Source organism: Leguminivora glycinivorella, chromosome 18, assembly GCF_023078275.1.
Source record: "Leguminivora glycinivorella isolate SPB_JAAS2020 chromosome 18, LegGlyc_1.1, whole genome shotgun sequence".
Lineage (NCBI taxonomy): Eukaryota > Metazoa > Arthropoda > Insecta > Lepidoptera > Tortricidae > Leguminivora > Leguminivora glycinivorella.
This window is the reverse complement of record NC_062988.1, coordinates 12,720,930-12,748,927: the sequence shown is the minus strand read 5'-3', so window position 1 is coordinate 12,748,927 and position 27,998 is coordinate 12,720,930. Positions and strand designations below refer to the sequence as shown.

The 27,998-nt window shown below is 38.6% G+C and overlaps 1 protein-coding gene across 1 annotated transcript; it reads left to right on the top strand.

Annotated features, from left to right (window-relative positions):
- The first annotated feature begins 127 nt into the window (after positions 1-127).
- On the top strand, positions 128-27,958 carry LOC125235912 (apoptosis-inducing factor 1, mitochondrial-like). The gene is made up of 16 exons (XM_048142548.1): positions 128-316; positions 1,105-1,325; positions 4,882-5,019; positions 6,484-6,544; positions 7,473-7,609; positions 9,045-9,169; positions 16,292-16,479; positions 17,386-17,571; positions 18,036-18,197; positions 19,448-19,530; positions 20,713-20,838; positions 22,789-22,965; positions 23,807-23,922; positions 24,805-24,928; positions 27,002-27,126; positions 27,821-27,958. The coding sequence occupies exons 1-16, from the start codon at positions 238-240 to the stop codon at positions 27,834-27,836; spliced, it is 2,064 nt and encodes a 687-aa protein (XP_047998505.1). The 5' UTR covers positions 128-237; the 3' UTR covers positions 27,837-27,958.
- Positions 27,959-27,998: the final 40 nt, after the last annotated feature.

Genomic DNA, 27,998 nt, shown 5'->3' with positions numbered 1-27,998 from the left:
GTAGTCTTGTATGCACTGTGTGCAAGCACCGGCACCGTACCTCCACATACAAAACCTTTATGGTCTAAAATACTTGGGCGAAAATGAATGGCCACTAAAAACCTAAATCCAGATTCCAAATTCAAACATTCAACAAACTATCGTTGTCCTTTCAAAATGACAGCCAGTTTTTAGACCCAAAATAACTCAAATAACAAAACTGAAAAATTCCGAGTCTACCAAAATCACACGTAAAAAATGTTAATCAACTCACTGAAATGCTGCAGTAAACATATTGGTTCCGCTGCTTTCGATTATAATCTCTACACATGTGGGGGTAAGTATCTGCTTCCTTTCTCCTTACCGACTGAATCTCTTTAAAAATAAGGTAAAATGTAGCGACAGTAGTATTGGAATACAATATTTAAAGTTCGATTTTACATGACATGGAAATGGTATAGTCCCAGTGGACTCAGTACCTACTGCATGGCTAGCACATGATTGGCGCGACAATATCTCGCCGCGACATAAATCACTCGTCTTTTTACGGTTTTATGTCGTATTAATCGAGGACGCGTAGTCTGTCATGGCGACAAACTCGCGCCGATCATGTGCAGTCGCCGTCGGGAGTACCTGAGCGCCTGAGCGGCCGGGGCGTGCAAAAATATCTGAACACGCCTTGTCGTCTTGACAATAGAGGCGTGTTCGGATATTTGTGAGCACCTTGACGGCTCCGATATATCTGGTTTCGACCGTACTAGCCCTGTTGGTTATTAGATCTTAGGCCATGAATGACATGACGTAATATAGGTTCTATGTGCTATTTTACGAGTAGTTCCAGTCAATACCTACATCATGCCTTTTTTCGCCAAGAGTCGTAACATTATTTTATCGTCCCATTAATTTCTTGTCAAATTCTCAAATTTGTTCCATTCATTATTTTCATTTATCTCCACTGGTTGCGAATTTCCTTTGTTTTATACCTCCGTTAAATTCCACCGCTGCCCCTTTAGTAGGTACAACTTGCCTTGTCGCGCGCGAGTCCATACATCAAGCGCGACTTCAAGTATGGACTCGCGCGCGACAAGGCAAGTTGTGCTAAGGGGGCTGATACCACTTCAACAGGAAACCATCGAAGATGGTACGCCAAATCAAACAAAAGCGGTTGTTGCCCGGAGGTGCCTCAAACAGCAGGCAGGACCGTGGAGCCATGGCCGAAAGGCGACCAGCCGCCGCCGCAGTGGCGCTGCGAGTGCCCTCAGGAGAAAATGCCGTACAATAACGACCCGTACAGGATCAAGGTCCCGGAGATCGTTGTACCCCCCCTGCCGCCTGGAAATGCTAAGGTAATTTCATTCACATTTGAATACTAGTTCGCTCACGACCTGAGATAGTTCGTCACCTGCAATATGTTTAAAAACGAAGGCAGCAAAAATATGTGACACGAAAATTGAATCAAACAGAGTTGAAGCCACTTTAAGCTTAACCCCTCAAGCGCCTTGTTCCAGATCTGTCCCAGGCAATTTTAAACTGTAATAGATTGAAAGTTATTAATTCAGTAGCAAATTTTTGACAACGGCGTTCCAGGGGTTAAATCAAAATGTATCGCCAAAGATTGATTGCAAGGAGCAATACCTTTTGATTAGATTTTTATTGACATTTAATAATATCAATTTCGGTGGCTGCATGATAGTCAGACCCGGCAGACCGTAAAGTTCTTGTCGACCTCACGTTTTGATGATAATCACATTATACCTATGCCGTTTTAAGGTAGAATCGGTCCGTTCGCTTGTTTCTTGATCGAAGGGCAAACTTGCCTAGAAATAGTTCGTCGGTTCATGGGGCGATCAAATGATTCTCATGTTTCACGATAACAAGCATAGGAATTACTGGATCTGCCGGATCTTATGATCGTCCGCCGCCATTGATAAAGTTTTTTGTGAGATTTACTAATCTATAGTCAGATAATTTAGTGTTACACTATAGTACGTTTCATTTGAGAGTTCAACATTTAGATACTTATCTCAACTTCTTTTATCATTGCCTTGCGACCTCCCGATGTTCCTAAAGTGCGTTAGACGATCAGAGCCTCTCGTGGATTTAAATATCTAATGAAAACCAGCTTGTACTTTGTCATCAGAGGATGGATCTCGTGCTCATGCACACAGATCCCCGCGACCCCCTGGGCCTGAAGGACTGGGGCCAGAATTCTCCCCACCAGAGCGAACATCAGATGGACCAGCAATGCCAACCTCAAGCCGAAGAGGAGGAAGGCTTTTTGGCCAAGTTGAAGAAGTTTTTCCGCGGGAAAGGGAACCAAGATCAAATGACTAAAGAACTTGACGTCCTCTATTCCCACACCAGATAGAAAAAACTCCAAGAAATTTTCAATTAAGGTATTGACTCTAATTCTGTAGAAATCTCAGAGGAGCTGATTTGTCAAACGCACTGAAACATCGGGAGGTAGCCGCGAAAATACACTTAAGTTTGTCAACAGGACTACAACTGTTTCACTGGAGAGCCAAGCAGCCAGAATTTTGCACAGCCCTGGTACAAGAATGTGATTCCGCAAGCCTTTAACGACCAGGAGAGTGAGAAGTTTGCTAGGAACATGAGCAAGTCCGTGGTGGTCATGCCGAAGCTCGGCTACCACGGACGCAGCAAATATAAGTACGCTTTTCATGAGCCCTGGAATCCGCTGGACCGCCTCTCTCTGATCGCTCAGGCCGAAAAAGACGAGCAAGACCATTGCAAAGAGATTGCTGCTATGGAAAAACAGTAAGACCATGCACGTAAACCACGGGAGGCCTGATGGGATGTACTTAAAACGGTTGGTTGATTTAATACATTTGGAGTGTCGCATGGGATTGATAATAAATTATTTGTGATTTATTTGTTTTTTTTTTTATTTACTATTGATACGTAGCAACAACAAAAATACATTTAGGGCCGGTTGCAACAAACCGTCTGTCACCGTTAAAGCGTTCGTTAAAATTTATTGTATGGGAAGTTCTATAGTCATCTGCTGCGTGACGATGATGTATCTGTCAAATGTGGTTGATGCAACTGGTCCTTAGTCAAACGCATAATTATTTCCACGGAGGCGGATATGATGACCTTCCAGCATAAGTTTTTTCTGCTTAAATTCGTTCCTATTATCTTCTATCTCCGCCCCAGTGGAAAGACAGCATAAGGAACTAGTCCCACCGCGAGCTAGTAACTATGAGCTATCGGCTATAAAAACGAGCAAAAGATAATCACTCCCGTGTAAATAAGAGACACGGCGATGTTTATAGTTACTCGCCCAGCGGCGAGCTATCAATATCGCAGTGTCTCTTTTATTTGCACGTGAGTGCTTATCTTTTGTTCGTTTTTATAGCCGATAGCTCATAGCTTACTAGCTCGCGTTGGGACCAGTGCCTAACGAGTACAAATTAACCCTCGTACGCACATTATATTGTTTTACCTTCATGCCAAGGTAGCTGTTTCTATAACCAAATTTGACAGGCCACGTACGAAGGGTTGACCCTGTAGGTAATCGGTAGCAGCATCATAAGTGTTGAAGATTCCTAGATTAGATATCAAAATTTTGTAGGACTGCCACCTTTGTAGGCATAGCACAAGACGGGTGCAGTATCTCTCCTGAGAGTCCTGCGACTGCACTTCCCGTCTTATTCAACCTATATGCCGCGCCCTAATGATATATAAGCCTATCGTTTGGTACTGTTGCTATAAAGACGGAAACACTAAAAACGCGCGACGCGTGTTAAGTCCAATCAAATTGTAGTATTTTCTATGACCATTGACCAGAATCATACTATAAAAATCCGACGCGACGCCATGCTCTATACAAATTGCAACGTGTTAACACGTGGTGTCGCGTCGCCTTTTAATAGTGTGCCGGCGCCTTTTAATATAAAGTTCCAACAATAAAATAAAGAAAGAGTTTAGATAGGTAGCCTAGTGAAATATTACACTCCGACAAATCGCATTACCGCAGTGATAGGTAAATGGTTTCGTGAAGTTCCTAGTGCCCTGCATGGTAAGTATACATTTTGTGTTACGGTTCAGACCTAGCTAACGCCAAAAATGTAGATACTATTTACAAATAAATGATTCAGTTCTCTCTGCTACTCCTCTATATGCTCGTATTCACCTGACGACCTGCGTCCAACATAAGGGTACAGGTCGATAAGGTCGATTCATGAGAGTTAAGCTCGAAACATACTACGCGGCAGTCCGTGGTCGCGCGACCGCGACCGATCAGTGTGCACGGTCTTCGGGACATGGCTTCGGCTGACCAAAACATCCAGCGAGCCAGATTTCGATCGAACGTCCGTGCGCTCAAGGCCACGTCCACGACCGACGACCGATAGTTTGCACGGTTAAGTGTAGGTATATTCATTGTCTAGAATCTAGATCCGCGTAGTATGCTCCTAGCTTAACTGTCACATGCATAGGTATTTTCATTCATTCATTCTCGTGCCTACTCTTAGGCCGGCAACAGACAACAGTCTTAAAATTCATAATCTTAAAAAAACGACTTGTATGCAATCTGTCAGATCAATCTGAAAATTCATAATCTTAAAAAACCAGTGTGTGTGTGGACAGTCGCGAAATTATATGGAACTCCATGCACTCCATCTGGATTTTATAAGATTATGATTTTTTCAGATTATGAATTTACTGTCTGTTGCCGGCCTTATGAATCGATTATCGATTTGTACATAAGCCCCAATTAAGTTTTGGTTCATTGTGAACTTGACAGTGTTAAAATTACACTCACAAATCTTAAAAGCCGGTCGTATGGAGGGTTCTGTTTAGGTCTGGATGAACCATTATATTTTATACCATTTTTTATTCAAAATCTTAAAAATACATTACCTATTTAACTGTTTCCAGGCTTCAATAGACTGCGCGCGCAAAGGCACTTGCGCGCCGCCGGCCCCGCCACCGCCGCCGTGCCCTCCGGTCCCTAAGAAGCCGTTTTCGTGGTTTTACATCTTGGCTACCACCGCATTTCTTGTTGCTTTGGGTGCGGTTAGTAAAATATTGGCTGTTGTATTTCTCGTAGGCCTATTTAATGTTGACACTACTTTTGTAGATCAATTTATTTTTCACCACACCAACTAATAAAGGCTTACTTTGCTATTCGAAAACAGATAGCAAAATTGCATTTTATCCACAAGAGTGCAAAGTAATTTCATACAAATTTTAACTTTATATCTTGAGCTGGCTGGTAGAAATTACCTATAAATGATGATTATGAATTATAAATATTAAGCAAATTGATAGGTTTGATTTAGTTTGATGTTTTATATTCAGTACTTTGTTCGTATTGGTGTGGTGAACATTTTTGTGTTTCACTCGGCGGCAAAGTTTGTTTAACCTTCGTGCCTTGAAACCCTCGCAACGCTCAAGATTCCACTTTTTGAACCACTCACTACGCTCGCGGTTCAATATTGGAATCTTTCGCTTGCTCGGGCTTCAATATTGGCACGTGCGGTTAAACAACAACTTTGCCCCCTTCCCTTGTAAAACAAATAACTATTCATAGATCAATTTACTGTTGACTAGTACAGTCTACAACACAGCTGTGTATACAAAGTGCTAAAAATATGTATACAGAACTTTATTACCTGTACATAAAGGTGTGTATACATATTTTTGGCACTTTGTCTGTATACACAGATGTGTTGTTGACTGTACTGTTTCTCGTAGACTTGCACACGGCAACACGCTGTACAGCCTAACTAAGAGTAGAAAATATAGACCGTCAACCAAATCTTGTCACTAGAAAAAGGCGGCAAATTTGAAAAATCGCGGGCTAGCAACACTAGTTTTGAAAATCGGTGGAAATTCTTAGATACCAGGCCATAAAATTACAAAAAAAAAATCGGTGAAATTCGCGTGTCATTTGTATCTTAGCTGTGGAACCCACCAAAAAGAGAAATAACTAGCACATATCCGTCCCTTTTTAATACATTATCTAATTCGTAAGGAAGGAGCGAGCTCCTTGAAAAAAAAAAATCTGTGGCTGTTCGACGTACATTGCTGGTTTTTGTTCGTTTCATAGGGATACCATACTTTAGTTTGATATGCATTGCTACTGCCAAAATTTGGTTGATAGGCTATAATAGGGGCGCCATCGTCTATGCAAACATTTTTGCATGTGGCAACTATTCTGACACTTGTTTGAGAACAATAAGTGTTGCTATGATAAAAAAATTGCTCCTTTTCTATACTCTGTCAAACAAGTCTGTCAGTAAATAAGAAATAAGAAAACTATAGGTATCCTTTTCTCTAGCACCCTAAAAAATAGGATGCATATAGTTTACTTTGACAGAGTATAGGTACTCTTTTTTTGCCAACATGTACATTGCTTGTAAATAGTGACCCTGCGACACTCCATCTATGGCGAATTTTTCTATGGCATTCGTTGGTGGTTATAGAATGTAGTCCTTCACTGTTTTGTCCGTCACTCTCCATTTTCATCTTTTACAGATATACAAATATTGGGCATACAGAGATAAACTCCAGAAATCGGGGATGTTCGACGTAGTATGTAAGTTATAATTTATCGCCCTATTTCTTATGCAGCATTATTCACAACGTATTGTTTAAGATGATGCGCATCGCATATTCGTTAAAACTAATTTTTAACCCCCGACGCAAAAATGACGGGGTGTTATAAGTTTGACGTGTCTGTTTGTCTGTCTGTCTGTGTGTGTGTCTGTCTGTGGCATCGTAGCTCCGGAACGGATGAACCGATTTAGATTTAGTTTTTTTTTGTCTGAAAGCTGAGTTAGTCGGGAGTGTTCTTAGCTATGTTTCATGAAAATCGGTCTACTATGTTGCAGTCGGGGGCTTTTTCAAAATTTTAATTTTGAGGTTAGGTTATTAGTATAACGACATCACTATATACCTAGATATTTTTCTGGCACGAACGAAGTGACACTAGTAACATGACTTCCTTCCGACATTTATTTCATCGATAACTTACATTACAATATGTTGAATGAAATATACATACATACATACAACATACATACATACAATCACGCCTGTTTCCCATATAGGGGTAGGCAGAGCACATGAAACTGCTAAAGTTACAGTGCCACTCTTGGCAAATAAGGGGTTGAAAGAAAACGAAACTGTGACATTGCAGTGAATGAAATATGTATAATAAAATATGTGAATGAAACGACCAAAGACTACTGACGAATTAAGCATGGGCGACGTAAGCAGAATAAGACGAATTTAAGAACTTGGCATAAAACGAATGGATGGAATCCGCGCTATTTAGGGTGTCTCATATTCCGTCCAACAGTGGACACGATATTGCTGAAAGGATAGGGTAGTCAGATTAGCGTATTGACCAATAAGGACAAGCGATATGTCACTGGATAGCTTATTAAAATTCACAGCGATTTAAGATTTCCTGACGTACAAAAAGTAATGGAATATGAAAAAACATTAAAACTTTTTAACAGGGCAGCCTCGATTGAAGGTCAAACGGCCTTACCACGAGTCCGATCTTCCCCCGTGCGTTCAATACCTCATTATTGGCACCGGGGCCGCGGGCTGGGCTGCTTACAACACTATCATGGAACACGACGAGAAAGCCAAGGTATTGTTACTGTTAAGTCTGTACTGTAGGCGATAAATTTAAAAATATGGATGCCTTCCTAATAAGGAGGCACGCTGACATTTTATCCCGCCAGGCGGCGCCTGTGCAAGTGTCTAGTCATGTCATGTGTGAGAGTGAAAAAACATATCATCTTCTCGCTCTCATGTATGTACGTCTCTTTATCTGTGCAATGCAAGTGCAATGGACTAATAGGTTGGCGCCATCTGTCATAACCTTTGAGTGTGCCTCCTCATTCCTAAACCTTGACTTTCACGGAATCATGTAACCATACATCAACATTATCATTTGCATACTGTTTGTGGACGTTTGAATATGGAGAACATTTTGTATATATGTAACACCTGTAATCTGACCCTAGGCCTATTCACGCAAATAAATGATTTATGATTTTGATTTATGATCGATTTGCCATAACCAGGGCCGGATTAAGGGTAGAGCTAGTGGAGCGGCCGCTCTAGGCGCCAAATGGCAGGAGGGGCGCCAAAAAGAAACATGTTCAAAAAACAAATGATACTTTTTTTTCAGTGAAAATGTTTTTACCAGGGGTCACCGAGACAATCCTAACAACCCGAACAAAAATAAGTTGCGTAGTTTTATCAGTCTCGCAGTGTGCATCCTACCGACTGCGCCATGTAAAAAACCGAAATAAAACATTCTCGAGTTTATTAATTTGTTTAAAAGAGAAACGCATGCCATTAAAACATACATAGATAAGATTCGAACGTTAAAATATGTCAAATATTAACTCTATATATAAATTAATATTTGGATAACGTAATTAACACTAACGCATCGATCGTACTCGTACCTAGAGTATTTTATCTCAAACATCGCATCGGCCTATTTAGGTTTAGTTCGCGAAAGCTAGCACGAATGGAATGACCGACAATTTTATTGTGATGTGATGCTGTCCAGCATCCCCACTTTACGTTTTGGATCTTTTTATTACACGAGGATTTAGTACACAATTGGTGCTGAATTTGTACTTACTTGAAATAATTTGTACCCGTTTAGTTTAGGAGTAAAAGCCAAAGAAGTTGGATCCTCCCAGCAACCTCAACTTCATTTGGCTTTTACTCCTAAATAACTAAAGGGGTACAAATTATTTCAAGTAAGTACAAATTCAGCAAATTCAGCATCAGATATATAAGAGCGCCCGAGGTACTCAAAAATATCAACACGCCTCTATTGCCTGGCGTTACGTGTTCAAATTTTTGAGTACCTCCTCGATGGCGACTATAAATATAAAAAAAGATCCAAAAAGCAAAGTGGGATAGTCAAATCCACCGGTTATTGGCAAATAACATAGATATTCTCATTCATTCATTCCATTCGTGCCATCTCTTGTGAATCAACCTGTACTTGCATTTGACAAATAAAAGCTTGTAATTAATTAGATATCTTGTTTCTGCAGGTGTTCTTCGTGACGAAAGAAGACATACTGCCATACAACAGGCTTCCAATGTCCAAGTTCATGTGGTGGAACAAATTACCGCCTGATATGAAAACACTCAAATACTTCGATCAAAAGTATAAAACGTACGTACAATAAATAGATAATTAAGATAATTATTACAGTAAACGGCCGTAAAGAATGCACACGGTTTTGGAAAGAGACAATATGCTAGTTTACTACGAGTCAGATCAGCTTCTTTTTAAAAAAGAACCTGTCAAAACGATTTGGTAATATGGAACTACTATGAAATTTAATACTGATGTGTGACGTCACGGTCAATTCATTTACTTTATGTCTTTCTCTTTGACTTATTGTAATGTCACGCTATTACACTATATACATCGGGTTGGCTCGCCAATACACACCGCACGTCCGTGCTCCATCGCACTCGGATACCAACTGCCATATGTACTCGAGACACCTATACACTACATCCCTTTCTTGTTTTAATTTTTTTTTATAAATATTTAAATAATAGGTCAATTTAGTTTTAATTCAAATACTTGCCATGCTGTGCCGTGTATCTTTTTTTTTTCTTTTTAATGAACTACGTTTCTTCTAATTGTCTGCCCACTTTCGTCATTCTTGATCATCTCCGTCTTTACCACTTAGTACTGTATGTGAAGTAGTTATAATTAGGGATTAATTTTCTATCTTTAGTCATATGTTTAGGACATTCCGGTCTGAGGGTTGACTCAGAGCGGACGCTGCACCACCACCTGCAGTGTATACTCAAACATACTTGTGTGTTTTATTAACTACAATTCCTAGATGTCAGTCTCACTCCTTCTTCTTTAAATCTGTTACCTTTTTCAATTCAGACTGTTTTGAAAACTAGATTAGTACAATTTTTTTTTTTTAATATTTATATACATATATGAGTGTTTTTTTTCTTTCTTCAATAGCATACAATATAATTGTACAATGCAAGCATCGCACATTTCTCGCGTCAGCATTAAAATTAATATAATTATGACTTGATTAGAATTGCTTTGCATTGCTTGATTGCATTTGCATGCATTTAGTTGTTTTATTGCAAATAAATAATGATTGATTGATTGATTGATCGCTGTATTTGCGATTACGCTATACATCGATTTATGCATTAGTTTATGTTTATACGTGCTCCTAGCTAGTACTCAGTATACCTTGGTTATCAGTAAATTTATAAGTGTATCAAAAATCAGTGTTTCTATCAAGACTACCATCAACCATCAAGAATCATATCATCTAAGGTGTACGGCTCGTACAATAATATTTCACTAATTTCATACCTTTTCATGATTTACATTATTATTATTTTTTTTTTTTTAATAGGTCGCTTGTCAGGCGTCTAATGTATATTAGGTAATTATTGATGATAACATTGATAACTGATTGTATCGGCCCTATACTTCATTATATGCACCTATTATTGCTAGTAACTAGTAAATAGTACATATAAGTATTTAGTTATAGAACCTAATGTATCTGGAGCCTCGTCTGCCGACAAACCATACTCTGGTTTGGCAGAAGATAAATTTAGTTGTAGGTTTAGTTTTTGAATAAACATTTATTTCATTTTATTTCATTTTTCATTTCATCTAATGCAATTCATAATACTTACGGATATTATAATGTTTAGTTAGATCTACTCATAAATTTAATTATAAATTGCAGTGCATAGTTATTAAAACTTTTACTGTCTACTGTTTTTTTTTTCTGGATCGAAAGGGCTCGTGATTCATTGCATTGTAATACATAGAGATACTATATAGAATATGCATTAAAATCCTATTCAGGGTCACGTATCCACTTTATCGTTTTATTGATTTTGTTTCATCATGATCAGCTTTCTTTCTCGTAGATACTTTGTACCACACAAAGTAATCAACGATTAATTTTCTAAAATAGATAGCTGTTCATATACTATTTAAGAAGTGCTTACCCAATTGACCCAATTATACTAACATCCGATTTATATCTACACAGTATGTATATACTTTAGATAACACTTTTCTTTTAAAGTATTTTATCAACATCTTTTTTTTATTATTATTATCTCTTTATCTATCTTAAGATCTTAACTCTTAGGCTAGGCTATTTTATAATATAATTATTAAAGAAATTACAAAACCACTTTTTTTTTCCTGATTGGCGATTGACCATAGTCACACCTGATGGAAGGTGAAGACATAGTCGAAGATGGAGCTCACCGATTCAGTAATACTTAGCATATTCACTTTTATCTTAAAGAGACCGAGGTCGTATTTTTCTGGGAACATCTATGGTGGGAGTGCATTCCATTCCTTTGATAAAATATTATCTAAATTATTACCCAAATATTATCTCCTTCATTTACTTTCTTTGCGCTGTTAACCGAACAAATCAGCATGCCCATTTACAAGGCATCAAGTCATACTGAAATTGACCGGAGTAACAGGAGTAACAGAATACTTATACAGCTCACCGAACTACGAGGTAAGTGTAGTTGTTAAGTGTAGTTACACTTCCTTCTACATTTTTTTTTTATACCACGTCGGTGGCAAACAGTTATAGGGCCTCCTAATTGAAAGCGGTCACCGTAACCTATGGACGCCTGCAACTCAAGGGGTGTCACATGCGCGTCGTCGACCCATTAGAAACTTGTATACTCCTTTTTTTTTTAGAACCCCATACTGTAGTTCATCGGGGAATACCTTGACATAGCTCATTCCACAGCCGGAGCGTTCGTGGGAGGAAATATTATTTTTTTTTTTTTTTTTTTTTGAACCAATCTTTTATTTAAACCAACAAGTCGATTTTGTAAAAGCACATGTCACATATTGATTTAAACATATGTTTGGCTGATTCAATAAAATATATTTTAACAAGTTTGACCTTGTTGTTTGGTTCGTACAAATTCGACTTGTATCATCAATATTGTGATTATTTAACATTTTACAATCACTACAGACAAAGCTGATTCAGCCGCTTATTGTTGTCCTTTTGTTCATTTTCTTGACCAGACGAAATAAGGTCACTAGTGAGATTTATTTTATAAATTTACAAACTTAGGTTACTAGTTCGCTTGGAAAATCTTATACAAATTTAATATGTATTCACGAAAGAGAGACCACATTTCAATATCCTCCCGTGAAATTACGCAAACAAGTTCAGCATTTTTATTTCTTATTTTTTTTTCTATATTAGTTCAATAGAGGCTCACAGATCCATTAGTTTATTTGTTTTAACTGGACACCTGACTTGTATGAGATTCACCTACATGAATCTCTGCAGTATGTACCTATTACCCTAACTGATAACGAGTACCTTCAGTACCAATATATTTATGTAATGATTTTCAACTGACGTAGATTGTCTTTGAAAATCTATCATAGATCAACTTAAATAGGCATGTCTTTCTCTTGAGGTCACCCATACTGACAAAGCCTTGTTGACGGTAAGCAGAGTTAGCAACTTCTTTTTTTTTTTTCCGCGTTGTTGAAATGTATCAAGCGTTCGCTTAATTTTATTCAATTCAGCTGCACCACTACGTGTTTTTTTTTATATACAATGCAATGTCAAACCAATGAACTGTCTTTATTTATTTATTTTTTCACTCTTTTCACTCTGATTGACGTTAGCGGCATCTAGGTATATAAAGAGTGCTCTTTTCCAGCGCTCCCACCGAACTCCTACTGATGTAGGATCACCTTCGCTGTCAAATGCCTCCAACGACAATTAAGAAGCCATACTGGACTTTCTTGGGGCAACCTGTACCCAATCAATTTAATGATTCTAACTAACACAAGTCAAAATATATTATATTGAAAATATTTCAACTTATGCTATCTCAAAGTACTCAGTCATTGTACTTGAGTGTTTTACTGGGGTAGTTGTCTCAGACTCTCAGGCACTGGATGCCTTGGTATTTTTTTCTTTCATATGTGTAATTTATTTCGGTTTCAATTTAATGATATTTATTGACCGACGTCAATCTACTATTATGACAATTGAAGGCTCAGATAGCATTTATCATCTGATCTAAGCGTCATTTAAGCGCACGTTCAATCAGTATAACCGTAATTTACTTCGTGTTTAGGTTATTATCATTAAGCTCATATTTGCAACAATTCAATGTTCAGTTTTTTTTTTTTTTTTTTTTTTTTTTTTTTTTAATTGCTGTTTAACTATGTTTACAACAATTTAATGACCAGATAAATACCAAGGTCTGTCTTAACCAAGGTAAGTATGTTTTTTTTTCATTTATTTTACATGACAATTAAATGTCCAGATTCAGTAATCTGCTGGTTCCACATATATCTATATTTATCCTCGTAAGGCTAAAGTCATGTCAAATTAATGACCAGATACATTTTATCTGCTTTGAATGAGCCGTGCACACTGTACCTACAGGTCAGATCATTGTTATTCTGTTACCAGTAGGTTTTTTTTTCCATGACAATTTAATGTCCAGATTCGGTAATCTGCTGTATTAACTAGCTTAATAACCAGAATTTCTGTTATCCAATTCACACACATGACAATTAAATGTCCAGATTCTGTAATCTGCTGTTTCCAAATTCGCAATTTAATGCCTTATTTTCAGCCACAAATGGCATAAAATTTCATAGTATTTAGATGCCATTTAAATGGTCAATACTAAACAATACAATTGAATGTACAGAGTGCACCTCCATGTGCTGTTTCCAAATTCGCAATTTAATGCCTTATTTTCAGCCACAAATGGCATAAGATTTCATAGTACTTAGGTGCCAATTAAATGTTCGATACAATTGAATGTACAGAGTTGCATATCCGTTTAATGCCTCTTTTTTTTCTGCCGACTTTACTGACAAAGTAATTTAGTACTTAGATGGAAACTGCTTATCATAAGTGCTTCAAAAATGTATTTTTTTTTTGTTCTATACCGTGTTTTTTTTTTCCGTTAAATTTGACACGTCGTTAGGTTCATTATCAAGAACCATCCTGTATATCACTTTTAGGTAAATATGCAATAAAAAATGTTCATAATTTTCATACATAATAAATTAATTTATTATTGTGAGAGACCCTTAAGATTAACATTCAAGTTAGAGTCAAGTGATTGACGGCATATGTCAAAACAAATAACATTAGGAATTGTTGTATTCAGCACTTTTTTTTTTAACTCGATAACCGCAAGAATTACGACGCTATTAGTTTCATAGATAAATTCATTGTATTTGATGTAATGAATCTCTTTTTTTTTTTTTAAGTTAACGTAATCCAATAACAACAGGGTGTATATTTCTTTATTTATTATAAGTAGTTATATTTAGCACTTAATGTGAACCCATCTAGTTTTCTGGTTTTTAAGTAATTAAATACTCAGATAAAACTGCTCGAAATCGGCGTTAGGAATGTTTACGTAAGTCAATCCGCGACAAGAGTATTAGTCACGATTTTATGGCATGTTCAATCAATTCAAAAGATTCACGTTCAAGTGATAATCTATCTCTAAATAAGTGTTACTTTCCCGACATATGCATAGATCCTTTCATTTGCAGCTGTAGTTCAAATAACCACTTAATGAAGTCGTGACTTACGTTACTTTTACGTAAATTCACCCCTGTAAGGAAGTATACTTAGGTAAGTATTTATCTAGTTTGTTTTGGTTTTCACCTTACTCTCAAACATCGACTAATGCTACCATAGGACATTTAAGTGTGATGGTTGTACAACATTTTATCATTCAAGTAAATGCCTTATTTAAGTAAATAGCTTAACCATTCATAAATTTAGCAACATCACATAATTTTGTGTATTAAACCAACCAACAGGTAGATGGTAACTTCACTAATTAAAAATAAATATCATTTCTTTTGGTTGAACGGAAATTATTGTAATGATTCCGGGCTGTGATTTATGTAAAATAATAAATCAATTTTATAAACCCACTACACATAAACTCAAATAACATTTTGGTACCTAAAAACATTTGGCAATCTAGGTAGGTAACCAAACCGTTTACTAGGTAGGTAGGAGCCACACACCGACACCTGTATAGGCATGACAATCTAGGAAGGCTGGCCGTATGTTGTCAATTGCCTCAAACATTTTATTAATTGCATCGTTCGGTTACCTGCTTAAGGTTTATATTCGCACGGTTGAAAGAAATAACATTTCATTTATTTTTATTTGGTTTTGACTTAATTCTTGAAAAACTGCCGTTATAATCATTTCGCTTTGTAGTATTTAATGAACACTTTCATTTAGCTTCATTACGTTCCGAAACTACTAAGAATGCCAGTAATTTAAAACGGCAGGTAACCAAACCTGTTTACAAAAAGATAACGGTGCATCATGGCGCATCGTTACTCGATTTTATAGGTTATGTTACTTATGTTTCTATCCCATCTTTTCCGAATACTAGATTCACGTGGTAAGTACTTGCTTTTATCCTCGTCGCCACTTGTAATGTCACGCTATTACACTATATACATCGGGTTGGCTCGCCAATACACACCGCACGTCCGTGCTCCATCGCACTCGGATACCAACTGCCATATGTACTCGAGACACCTATACACTACACTTATTAAATAGAAATTATGTTTAAACATAACTACTGTCCATATGTTTCTTCTAATTATGTGGTGCTTTATTTCGTGCACTGTATAAAATATTTTATATTAAGTATAGGAAACTAGCCTATTAACGTCACATAGGCAAGAAAGAGACAACGTTCTACGCAGACGGAAAATCGATGTGCATACTTTATGGCCGTTTACTGTAGCTTCTTGTTTTATAAATCGTTCTCCGTTTTTGAAAGGAGCAGTGTCACAGAATAAAATAGTGTACATACGTACGAACGAAACGACACTTCTACGAAACCGAATTTTGACAGCTGTTCAGGGTCAAACCGTGTTGTCCGTTTCCAATGCATGGCGATAGCCCTTTCAGCTATTTACGGCTCAGCCACGACATTGGTCTAAGCGTGACAGCGGTGAGCGGCGGCCATTCGATGGAGCGAGACACAGCGATGGGACTTTTCATTCGCACGTATGGCTGCCGCTCACCGCTGTCGCGCAAAGGGGCTTAGGGACGTCAACCTTCAAGTGCGAGCCGAACGTTGCCGGAATCGCCCGATCGGAACTATCGGAACTATCGGAAGTATCGGAACTATTCGGAACCCTGACAACGTGAACACTCGCTTTATACGTCGCATCCTCTTTCATCTGCCGTCATTTGTTTTTTTCTAGAATGTACTTATCAACATGTGCCAAGTTCATGGACCCCGTGAAGTTCTACCGTAAAGAGGAGGGCCCGGCGGTGTCCATAGCCTCCGGATGGTGTGTGCTGCGCATCGACGCGGAGAACCATATAGCGTACATCAAGACCATGTGCGGCGAGCGGCCTATGTACTATGAGCGGTGCTTGATCGCTGTTGGTAAGGAGATATCTTTATGGTGTGGACATTGCTTTGGTTTTAACTGCCATGCTTTGTAACGTATTTGAAATAAATAATAGTGTTAAGCTGAGTTTAGTCCAGCAAGTTATTTCTGCAAGTTTTGAGACGCAATAGGTAAGAGTGAATGGCAAATATCTGAATCTCTTTCTAGCACATACTTCTGTCTCAAAACTTGCAGCAATAATTTTCACGTTTAAACTCAGCTTAATAAAAGGGCCGCTCGCTCGTTTTTTCCACAACCTGTAAGTTGTGGAATGAGCTGCCTTCTGAGATTACCTTACCTATGACTTGGGTTACATGGGGTTGATGGGGTTCTTCAAGAAGCAGGTATTTAGGGTTCTCAAAGGTGGGTAACGCAAAAGTGGCTTCCCTGATGTTGCTTATATCCATGGACGGCGACGACTGCTTCCCATCAGGCAGCTCGTCTGCTCGTTTGCTGCCTATATACCATAAAAAGAATCATACATCAAGACTATGTGCGGCGAGCGGCCTATGTACTATGAGCGATGCTTGATCGCTGTTGGTGAGTAGACGGAGACCTGTGGGTAATTTCAGTGAATACTTGGAACGCTCAGTGGAAACCCTTGAAATAGTCACATGTCTGCAATAAATCTGCATCTACTTACCGTTATTTCAAACATTAATTTCATTAATGTAACCCTTGGATAATATGCTGAGTTGTCAAAATCGCTGCCAACATTGCTTGATATTGCATTTCGAATCTGATGGCGATCGAAGAAGTAGCGACCAAATCAAAATGTCCAATTAAATAAGATAAACTCGCGCAAGAACGGGACGAACTGATAGCTCAATTGCTATCGAGAAATCTTGTAACACTTTTACCGGTCACATATCAATAAGATTAATTAGTAATTACAATTTCAGGCTCCAAACCAATACAGTTGAACATATTCAAGATAGCTCCCAAAGAGGTCCGGAACAAAGTGACAACATTCCGGACGATCCGTGACTTAGAAAGCGCGTTCCGGAAGGTCCGGGCGGCGCGGCACGTCACTATCGTCGGCGGGGGCCCGCTCGGCTGTGAGCTCGCGTGGCATATCGCTAAAATGAGTAAGATATTTGATATCTGTCTATTCAGGCTACTTGTAGTATTAGAAGAAACACTTTATTGCAACAAATAGAGTCCATGACACAAAAAGAAATACAGTACATGTGTGTTATAAGCAGGACCGGTTTTAGCACTACCAACGCCATGGGCGAGATTTCTACGGCGCCCCCTAGCTTGGGGTTACAGTTGCAATTCAAATCTATACGAAAACAGGCGCCCCTGTATATACGGCGCCCTGGGCGGTCGCCCTACCGCGCCCCATCCTAACGCCGGCCCTGATTATAAGGCCCGTGTGCATATTGAACGTGCAGCGGGACGGAGCGTTCGGCGTACATGTCAAACAATTGAAGAAGCTCATACAAGTGTCCTAGATGGACGCTCCATAATAGACATCGCACGCTCGCCCACCCCACTGCACGCCCCGCCGAACGCATTTATTACGCATTATAAACGCATTCAATTACAGAGGAAAAAGTGGAGAAGGACGAGAAAGACGCTGACAAACCGCCGCTGCAGATCGTCCAGATGTACAAAGACGCCGGGATCCTCGGCAATATCCTGCCAGAGTACCTCGGGGAGTGGGCCGCGGAGAAGATCAAGTGCGAAGGCGTCCACATCATGCCTAAGAGTGAGTATTACTATTAGGCCACTTACTTTTAGCAAAGATATGTGTAGCTCCGTATAGATGGATAAAGTCTAAGAAAAAAACGTACCTCAAACCCTAGAGAAAAAGCTACGGTGACCTAGATGGCGATACACCTTTGGGGAACGCTCGGCTAGAAGGCGTTAATATTAATATTTGAAATCAATATCGTATCAACATAGCTGGGCACCGTTATCAAATAGTTAACTTCGTTAATCGCTAATCCGTTACTAAAAAAGTTAACTTCGTTAATCGTTAAAGCGATACATTTCGACAAATTTAACGTAAGTTAAAGTTAATCGTTAATCCGTTAACACGTGAAAAAAAATGATTTTTTATTTAAATATTTAGTTGCATCAGCATCCACTATAACGTATTATATTTCTCTAAAAGGCCGAAGTACAGCTAGCCTATTGAACTCTAGGCTGCACGTGGAAGGCAGTGATCGCCTGAGCTACTGCCAAGAGCTGTGTCAGGAGAGATGCTGGCGGTGACGGGACTGTTGTGGCACTTTGGGCGGTAGAGGCTAGGGAAGCGAATGTGCTCGTAAATAGGGCTCGAATTTGCTGCCCTATCACTACAACAGTCGCCATGGTAAAGCTTAGGATTCACCGAATCAAAGTTAGCAAAAGCAAATCCACGTGAAGAATACTTTATTAGGCAATATTACGGACTTTTAGCAATCGACATCGGTAAAACCTAGGATTTACCGGCAAATCGTAGGATTTGCCGTACTTCGGGCTTTTATAGTAGCGTTCAGAACGTTTTTTCGCAGCGCAGATGGCACCTGTGCCCTTCTAGATTAACGATTAACGGACTCGGAGAAATTTAACGGAAGTTAACGAGTCCGTTAACATTTTTTCAAGTTAACTTAAAAATTAATCCGTTAATCGAAATGTTAACTTCGTTAATTAACGGATTAACGAGTTAATGCCCAGCTATGCGTATCAAGCTAAGAATATGGGCCAAATTGTCAAAACTGAGGTTCAAAAGTTTTAAGCTTGTGTCGAGAAATGGCAGTCTTAAGTATGCACTGTGATTACTCATTTTAGTTACTTTGACACTTACTCTCTATAATACATTTACTCTCTATAATATGTCTTTACTAATAGGTATGTTCTTCTGCGAAGTTCTTTCATAAACTTTTGAAACATTCAGAACTTGGATATGTTATCCAGCACAACAACATGTTGAATTTAGAATTGATTGTTGAATGTTTTTTTTTTCTATTTCAGCGACACCACACGACGCTTTCCTGTCAAAAGATGGTCGACTAGAGTTGACGCTGAGCGACGGGTCATCGCTTGTCACAGATTATGTAAGATTTTCATTTACCAAGTATTTGTACAAGTGCTAAAAGTTTATTCTTTTTTACCGCATGATTGACGGTTAATCTAGATGATAATTTAGTTAAAGTTTAGACTATAATTTAGATCTAGGATTCATCATCCTCCTTGCGTTATTCCGGCATTTGCCGCGGCTCATGGGAGCCTGGGGTCCGCTGTGACAACTAATCCCAATTTAGATCTAGGATTACAGTAGGTAGTTGCGTTTTCACGTCATACGATCCGATATCGGTCATCCTATACATAAAAGGCTCCATATTTGATTTAAAAAAATCGTGACGTAATATGTGGACGGCCCCTATTCGCTAAAACTTTACAGGTGTAGTGCGAAAGATTTTTCTATCCTATTTTGACGGAAGCGTTCGTATTTGTCATACTAGTTAAGAGAGTGTCAGTACGTCTTGTACTGAGAGTGACTGAAATAGCTTGACATGTTCGGTCGGACGTTCCCGTGAAAATACGAAGGGAAGTACGTCTTTTTAACCGACTTCAAAAAAGGAGGAGGTTCTCAATTTGACTTAATTTTTTTTTTGTATGTATGTTACTCGATATCTCCGAGAGTCGTGAACCGATTTTCAATTTTTTTTTTTAATCTAACGGGTATAATCCCGAGATGGTCCCATTATATTGGCACCAAGTCGGGGTCTGATGATGGGATCTTGGAGAAATCGAGGGAACTCTTCAAATGTTATAGGCCCATGCAATGTTTTTAGTGTATTTTTCAAAAGTATTTACATCTGATGGTAATAGTTTTATGTGGCTGAGTTGATGATGGAAGGTCAACTCCTCAATGGTTAGGAGTTAAAGGATAATTCTTTCACTACTGTACATATATATATTCGGACAGATACATATAATATCAATAGGAACCACTAAAAATCAACAAATAAATAAACTTTTAACAAAAAATAAAACCGTCTTCAAAAATAAGCGCGTTACAAAACACGGAGAAACTAAAAAGCAAAAAATAATAAACCTTTGAATTCAGATTCCTTATCGGATTGCAATAATCTAAACATCCAAATTATAAACAAATCAATTATTTTTGGAGTCTACACATAATCTTGGGATTAATTGTCAAAGCTCCCAGGCTCCCATAAGCCGCGGCGCATGCCGGGATAACGCAAGGAGGATGATGTTGTTGTTTTGGGCAGGTTTTCGTGTGCGTCGGCACGACTCCTCGCATGGAGATAGCGGAGCCCTCATTCCTGGAGGAGGACAAGGTCAACGGCGGTTTCCTCGTCAACACCGAGATGGAGGCGCGGACGCATCTCTATGCTGTAAGTTGTAATAGTGCACGATTTGAATGACCAAGGGACTGTTTTAATTATTTTTATTATTAAATCATTTATTTCAGGCAACTTTAGTCCATAGATACACATATTCACAAAAGAAAAGAAAGAAAGAAAAGAAAATTACAATGAAAACTTAGGTACTTATATCAAATTAAATTAAATTAAATCAAGGATATACATTTAAAACAATTTCACTGTGCACTGATATATCAAATAATTCGATAACTCAATAATTCTTATAATCAAAAATAAAAATGTATAACAACCAATAATAATAATAAATTAATAATATTCAATAATTTATAAAACATTAAAATTTGCAAGCATGCGCAGTCAAATTCTATTCAAATGTCCGAAGCTTAAGAACTAAAATATAGAACATAAATTAAGGGAGTGGGGGAACATGGAGACTATCCCAGTGCCTTGCTATAGGACAATCCAGCCTATTAGCCACCAGACTCAGAATGCTGTTGGGGCTCACACGAACGCGGCTCATAAGGGAAGCAGTCCGTTTGCGGATAATGGCCTGGAAGCCATCTATTCGTGTATCCGCAAACATACCTGAAGCGCTGCAGAACTTCGAAAGACCCAACAACATCCTGAGTACATTATTGTACTGAACGCGCAAGGCGTTGATTGCCCTCTGAGTATAGTTGACCCACAGGCTGCACGTGTAAAAAGATTGGCAATATGCCTTGAACAGAGTTATTTTAACTTCTCTTGAACAACGTGCAAACCTGCGAGCCACCATGTTACCCCGGACAGCCAACGCCCTGCGCTCCCTCTCGATGTCTGGATCGTCTGAGAGGCTCTCATCGACCCAGTGACCCAGGTACTTGAACTTATTGGTCCTATTCAGAGGTATCCCGTACAGCGAGATTTCCGGTACCCTATCCACCTTATGCTCACGCGGCTGGAAGACAAGAACCTCACTTTTAGCCACATTGTACCTGAGTCCGTGGGTCAACGCATACTCCTCGCACTTATTTAGGAGTTTTCTGATTGCACAGACAGAGGGTCCCAAGAGCACCATGTCATCAGCGTAGCTGATATTATTTACCATTTCTCCGGCAATTGCACATCCGACTCTTGTGCTACTGAGACCCTCTATGAGCGCATTAATGTACAGGTTAAAGAGACGCGGTGAGGTTTAAATTGACACTAGTCTTCGTGCGTGTAGGTATCCATCCGACGTTTTCAGTACGTGTACGTAGCCATTTAAATTTTTGACAACTATGTCCAAAAATGGCCAACTATGGCCATTTTTTTTTCAACGTTGTCCACCCCACTTTTTTTGTAACATTGTTATTTTTTACGCGATTCATCGCGAGGTCTTTCGATCCTGATAGGAGAAATAAATTTTTCCATATATCTTTCAAACCTTCCATTCCGTTACCGCCATACAAAATGTATGAAAAAGTCGTAACGGAAGGGGAAAAATCTTGGGACACTTTTTTCTCCTATTAGGATTGAAAGAGCTCGCGATTCTGAGTAGAAACCATATAAAAATTGGGTGGACAAGTTTGAAAAAAATAGCCCAGTTTGCATAATGAGTAGTCTCTCTCTCTCTCTCTCTCTCTCTCTCTCTATCTCTCTCTCTCTCTCTCTCTCTCTCTATCTCTCTCTTCTCTCTCTCTCTCTCTCTCTCTCTCTCTTACACGCCCTCGCCAGACCTTTGGAACAGGTTACCTATTATTTCCTATTTTTTCAGTAGGTACAGATGGTGCTTTTTTACGACCTAGTGCGAGAAGTGATCCATTTCTTGTCAGGGCGAAACCTCGGAGGGCTACCTGTACTGAAAAACGTCGTACTATATCTACACGTGCGAAAAGGATATTCGTAACTTTTGTCGTGTCGATTTAAAACACTCCTCGGTCGTGTTTTAATTTATCATTTTTTTAAACCATGCCACTGTTTACATGCTCGGTTTTCCAGGCGGGTGACGCGGCCAGCTTCTACTCGCAATGGAAGAACACCCGCCAGCGCTTCCAGAACTACTGGCCGGCGGTGCAGGAAGGGCAGCTGGCCGGCCTGAACATGACCGGCTACTGGGAGCCTAGCAACATCGAGAACTCCTCCTGGCTTACTCTAGGCACTGTTTTAGAGATGCAGGTATGTTTTTTTATAGCCCGTTGTGGCGTCCCACTGCTGGGCAAAGGCCTCTCCTCTTGATCTCAACAGCTCCCGTTGGTGTGCTATTTCTGGCCAGTTAATCATGAAGTCAAGGTCGTCTCGCCATTTTCGTCTGGGCCTGCCACGTCCGCACTTAACTCGAGGCATCTACTTGGTGGCTATTATATGGTGTGGTATGTTGCTAAATTACGTAAAAACTCTTTGTCTTAAACAGGATGGTGGATTTTACTTAAGGTATAGCGGGGCAAATCTCGACTGGGGTGCCAATTGTAACTAATCAATTTTTCCATGTTTTGCAATGTTGGCATTGTTAAATAGTTTCCACCGGTTATAATATATGGTAGGCGTGTTCAGTGGATACATGTAGAATAATGTAATCATAGGCATAGTGTAATAATAGCAAAAAATGGATCAGTTACAATTGCCCTCCACTCGAGATTTGCCCCTCTGTACCTTATAAATGATGATTTTGAATCATAAATATTGAATAATTGATTGATTGGATTTATTTAGTTTCATGTTTTATAGTCAGTATTTTGTTCGTGTTGGTGTGGTGAAAAAAATCTTGTTTTACAAGGGGGCAAAGTAGTTGTTTAACCGCACATGACAATATTGATACCCGAGCAAGCGAAAGATCCCAATATTGAACTGCGAGCGTAGCGAGTGGTTCAAAATGTGGAATTTTGAGCGTTGCGAGGGTTTCAGGAAATAACTATTATACCTCGCGTCCCAGCTTTCGTGAAACGATCTGTGTCTATTTCAGAAATTTTACCAAACTTATGTTTCGTTTGATTTTATTAAAAGGTTTAATTTTATTTAGGTCGTTGGCGAAGTGGGGGCTTGTATGCCAATCATAGCGCTGTTCAAGCCATGCCGCCCCGAGGATCTGCCTGAGAAAGAAAGACTAGAATCCGCGAATGAGCTTTGTTACAAGGAGTAAGAAATTACTTTGTTTTATTTTATATCCATGGACTATGAAGACCGCTCTTAACTTTGGATGTTGGTGTCCATGATATATTGTGGCCTAAATCGAGGAACGCATTGACCACAATTGTAATTTAATGGCATTTCACGAGAATGTCGCTTATAATAGTGATACAGTGCAAGTTGCGGAAACTTTCCAAAAAATCTTAAATTTCTCGAAAACTTCACGAAACTTTCACGAAAAATAAGGGGAATTTAAATGTATGACTTGGAAAGTTGCCATCCACACAATTGTCCATACAAAGTATGGGAAGTTTCCGAAGTGAAAATTTCAGAATTTTGGAAACTTTCCGTCGGCACATCAGTAGTCGCTTACGACAGTTACGACATGCAATTTTTCTAAGACTTCTGAAGACGCCAAAGCTGCCATACAAGGCAACCATGACGTAAGCGACTTCTCATGGAACGCCCCTTTAGCGCGCAGCAAGTACCAGGATCCCATGATTTACAAGGAGCTCATGAGGACAGCCGCCCGGGCGCGGGCCGTGAGGTTACGTATTATGGTACCGTGTGTACAGCTAAGATATCAAACCAAACAAATTTTGTTTTTGGTTTGATTACCTCCTAAAATATGCCCCTACTAGTTTGCTAGTAAATAGATACATTATTGTCAAGCATCGGAAGTAGCTACTTGCTAGCTGAAGATTCGTTTTAAATGGATGACTTTGGAAGCCCTTTTATTAGAATTTATTAGAATCCGAAGCCAAATGTATCAAGAAACTGCAATATTGTTTACTTTTTAATGGTCATTACCTACCACACTTAGTTTTATAGATCCTATTTTAACCGGTAAAGTCTTCTACCATTTTTGAGACGACTCTGTACTGTTTCCAGCGCGCCGGAGTATAAGGAGCGTTACAAGAGGGGGTTACTGTGCTACATTCGCGACGAGACGATCGTGGGCTTCGTGTTTTGGAACATGCCTCCAATTGAGGATCGCCGGGAGGTGGCGACTGAGGTAACAACAATAAAATTAACCATTTAAATATACATTTTAACAAGGTAACTATTTGACTCGTAGTAGACAACAACGCTAATAAAAAAATGGTTGACTCGCGATTACATTTGCCGCCTTTTTCTACTGACGGTTTACTCGTAGTAGAAAACAACGCTAATAAAAAAATGGTTGACTCGCGAATCGCGATTACATTTGCCGCCTTTTTCTACTGACGGAAATTGCTTGCCAGAGTAAAAAATGGTGCTTGCACACGGCACACGTAACCTAGTATTTTAAACGAGTAAAGGGCTTAACAGACAACTGTAACGTTCGAACATAGGAGAATTAGGAGAGCAGTCTTATTAACCCTTAAATGAATAATGGTGTATATAATCAATTTTTAACTCTATTGACAGCATGTCAAAATTCAAATTTGAAGAAATCTTTGTCAAGGTCATGCATTTAAGAGTTAAGTTAAAATCCTGAGTTTGTGCATTTGGCTACAAATGCACAAACGCTTACGATATCTATCGCTCTTCCGTATTGGCGCGACTGTGCCAGACTGCGTTTCGATCGGCTTCAACGATTGTCATTCGGCTAGTGTTTCAGAAAAAAACAATACTGGTGTACTCTGTGAAGTACTAACCGATCTAAAAATCTACTTTACTTTTTACTTATGTCTTATTTATTTTCAGCACTTATTTTTACTACTTTTATGGTTTTGTTAATTATTCTTTATATAATGTTAGAACGCTGTTAACTTTTACAGAAATTAATTCGAAATTCGTCACAGTGACAGTCACACTGACGGATAACGAGGAATATGCCGTTTAAAAAACTACTGGGTTCAACTTTCATTAGCCAGACCCTAGTACCGATTAGATTTTTACATTTAAACTTGATGAGAAAACTTTTAAGAGGGCTTTCGTGTTAAAAATAGTGAAATCGCAACCGAGCGCTCGATCATACCGTGTGTGGTATCAAATTACGAGTACGGTGGCTTTGCGAGTAGTTTATAAATATATATCACATTATAGGACTTTTTCTACTTGGTCTAACATAATATGAGAAAATGTCAAAAAGTGGTAATAATTGTACCGGTGAAAGCTCGTTTTCAAAAAATTGGCAAAAATCAATAATAGCAATTTATAAATTTTATAATCACTAAGGCATAACAGCAATTTAAGTAAACGTTGCAGATTAATTTAGTACAAAACTTACTTCGATGTGATGTAGATTTTCAAAGAAATTGTCACTTAATTTTAGGTAATTTCTGAAAAAAATTGAATTCGCCTTAGGCTAGTTTACTCTTATTCAAAAACTTAAAATAAAAATCTAGTCTGAAATGATTGTGGTACAGGATATACGAATTATAAATTTACCCGTTTTAATATTCAAAATTGTCAAAATTTTACAAATAAGATCGACTGATTCAGCTCTATACATGCGTTTTTCTAAACGTGCATTAGAGAAAAATTCATAATTAATTTAGGTCGGCAACAGACAGTCTTAAATTTCATAATCTTAAAAAATCATAATCTTATGAAATCAGATCGAGTGCACGGATTCCCATACAATTTCGCAACTGTCCACACATAGTCTTATTTTTTAAGATTATGATTTTTTTCAGATAGATCTGACAGATTGCGAATAATGTGAATTTTAAAGCTTGCCACAGACAGTCTTAAAAATTCATAATCTTAAAAAAAATGTATGCAAATTGACACTGACAGATCTGTCAGTGTGTCAGTTTGAACTGTCAAATTGCATACAATTTTTTTTTAAGATTATGAATTTTTAAGACTGTCTGTGGGAAGCCTAAGAATGTGTGTGGCAAGGCAGTCAATCTTATTTTATAAGATTATGATTTTTTAAGATTATGAAAATTAAGACTGTCTGTTGCCGGCCTTAGTGAGTTAGTTTTCAAAAATCCAGTCTTATAAAAATCAAGATAATAAGATGCTCTAACTGGAACTTGAATTAAATAAATCTATTGGATAACGGAAAGTGTAGTATTTCACCGACTAAAACTATCAATTTTACATTCTTTTGACGTTTTTTTTTAAAGTAGCCTTAACTTCATTTGTTTACCAGATACTCCGAGCGCGGCCACACTACAGCGAAATCAATTTGGTAGCGGAGCTGCTTGGGTTCGCGGAGACGCACTGCGTGTATCTTCGGCCCGAGGAGATACAAGAGGAGGGACCTTGCATTCAGGCGTAAGCACTAAATAATTAATAAGAGAGCGCGCACACGGGCAACTTTTGGCAGCGACTTGTTTGTCGCTCACATCTCACATCATCGGTCTATGGGCTAGTATGAAAGTGCGCACACGAAGCGACGCAACTTTTCGTACAAATACGAAAGTCGCCGAGCAACTTTGTCGCCCGTGGGCGCGCACCCTGATACAGCTTGGCAAAAAAAGAGTAGAAATAGAACTATTTTTTATCATAGCAACACTCAGAGGCGTATTTACTCTAAGGCGCCAAACCGCCAGGGGCGGCATAGCTGGCCCAGGCCTGTGACATTTTTTTGATGCTATTCAACCAAGTTAGAAGATTTTTTTTCCATAGTAATATGTAAAAAAATATTTTTGCTTTTATTCTGGTTTTTTGACCGCTCCCCGCAAAAAAACAAAGTACAGGGGCGCCAAAATGTATTGGCCCTGTGAGCCAAATTTCAAAATACACCTCTGGCAACACTTAGGTACTTTTCTCATACAAAAGTGTCAAAATAGTTGCCACATGCTAAGCGGTTATACACGGTGGCGACCCTATTGTTTTCTACTTTTTTTGCCAGGCTGTAATTAAGATATTTTTTTCTCACGGGCCGGTAAGGTGTTATAGACGGTTAACCAAATCTTGACACTAAGAAATGGTACATTTATTACATTTAGAATTAATTGTATTTCAGATATCGGGAATTCTAGACGTGAAGTAACAATTGTGCTGTATACTTACCTACTGCAGATAACATGAAGAGTTATCTCCGGTTTAAATAAATTATTTTGTACGGATCCTGTAAAGTAAAAGTTTTTGAAAGTATCTTTCTTTTTTTTTTAATAAAGAAAGCCATGCTATTTATTAAATTT

Coding starts and splice junctions, on each gene's coding strand:
- LOC125235912 (XM_048142548.1), top strand. CDS start 238: ATGTTAATCAACTCACTGAAATGCTGCAGTAAACATATTGGTTCCGCT. Junction 6,545..7,472: donor GGGGATGTTCGACGTAGTAT/GTAAGTTATAAT, acceptor ACTTTTTAACAG/GGCAGCCTCGATTGAAGGTC. Junction 22,966..23,806: donor GCACTGTTTTAGAGATGCAG/GTATGTTTTTTT, acceptor AATTTTATTTAG/GTCGTTGGCGAAGTGGGGGC.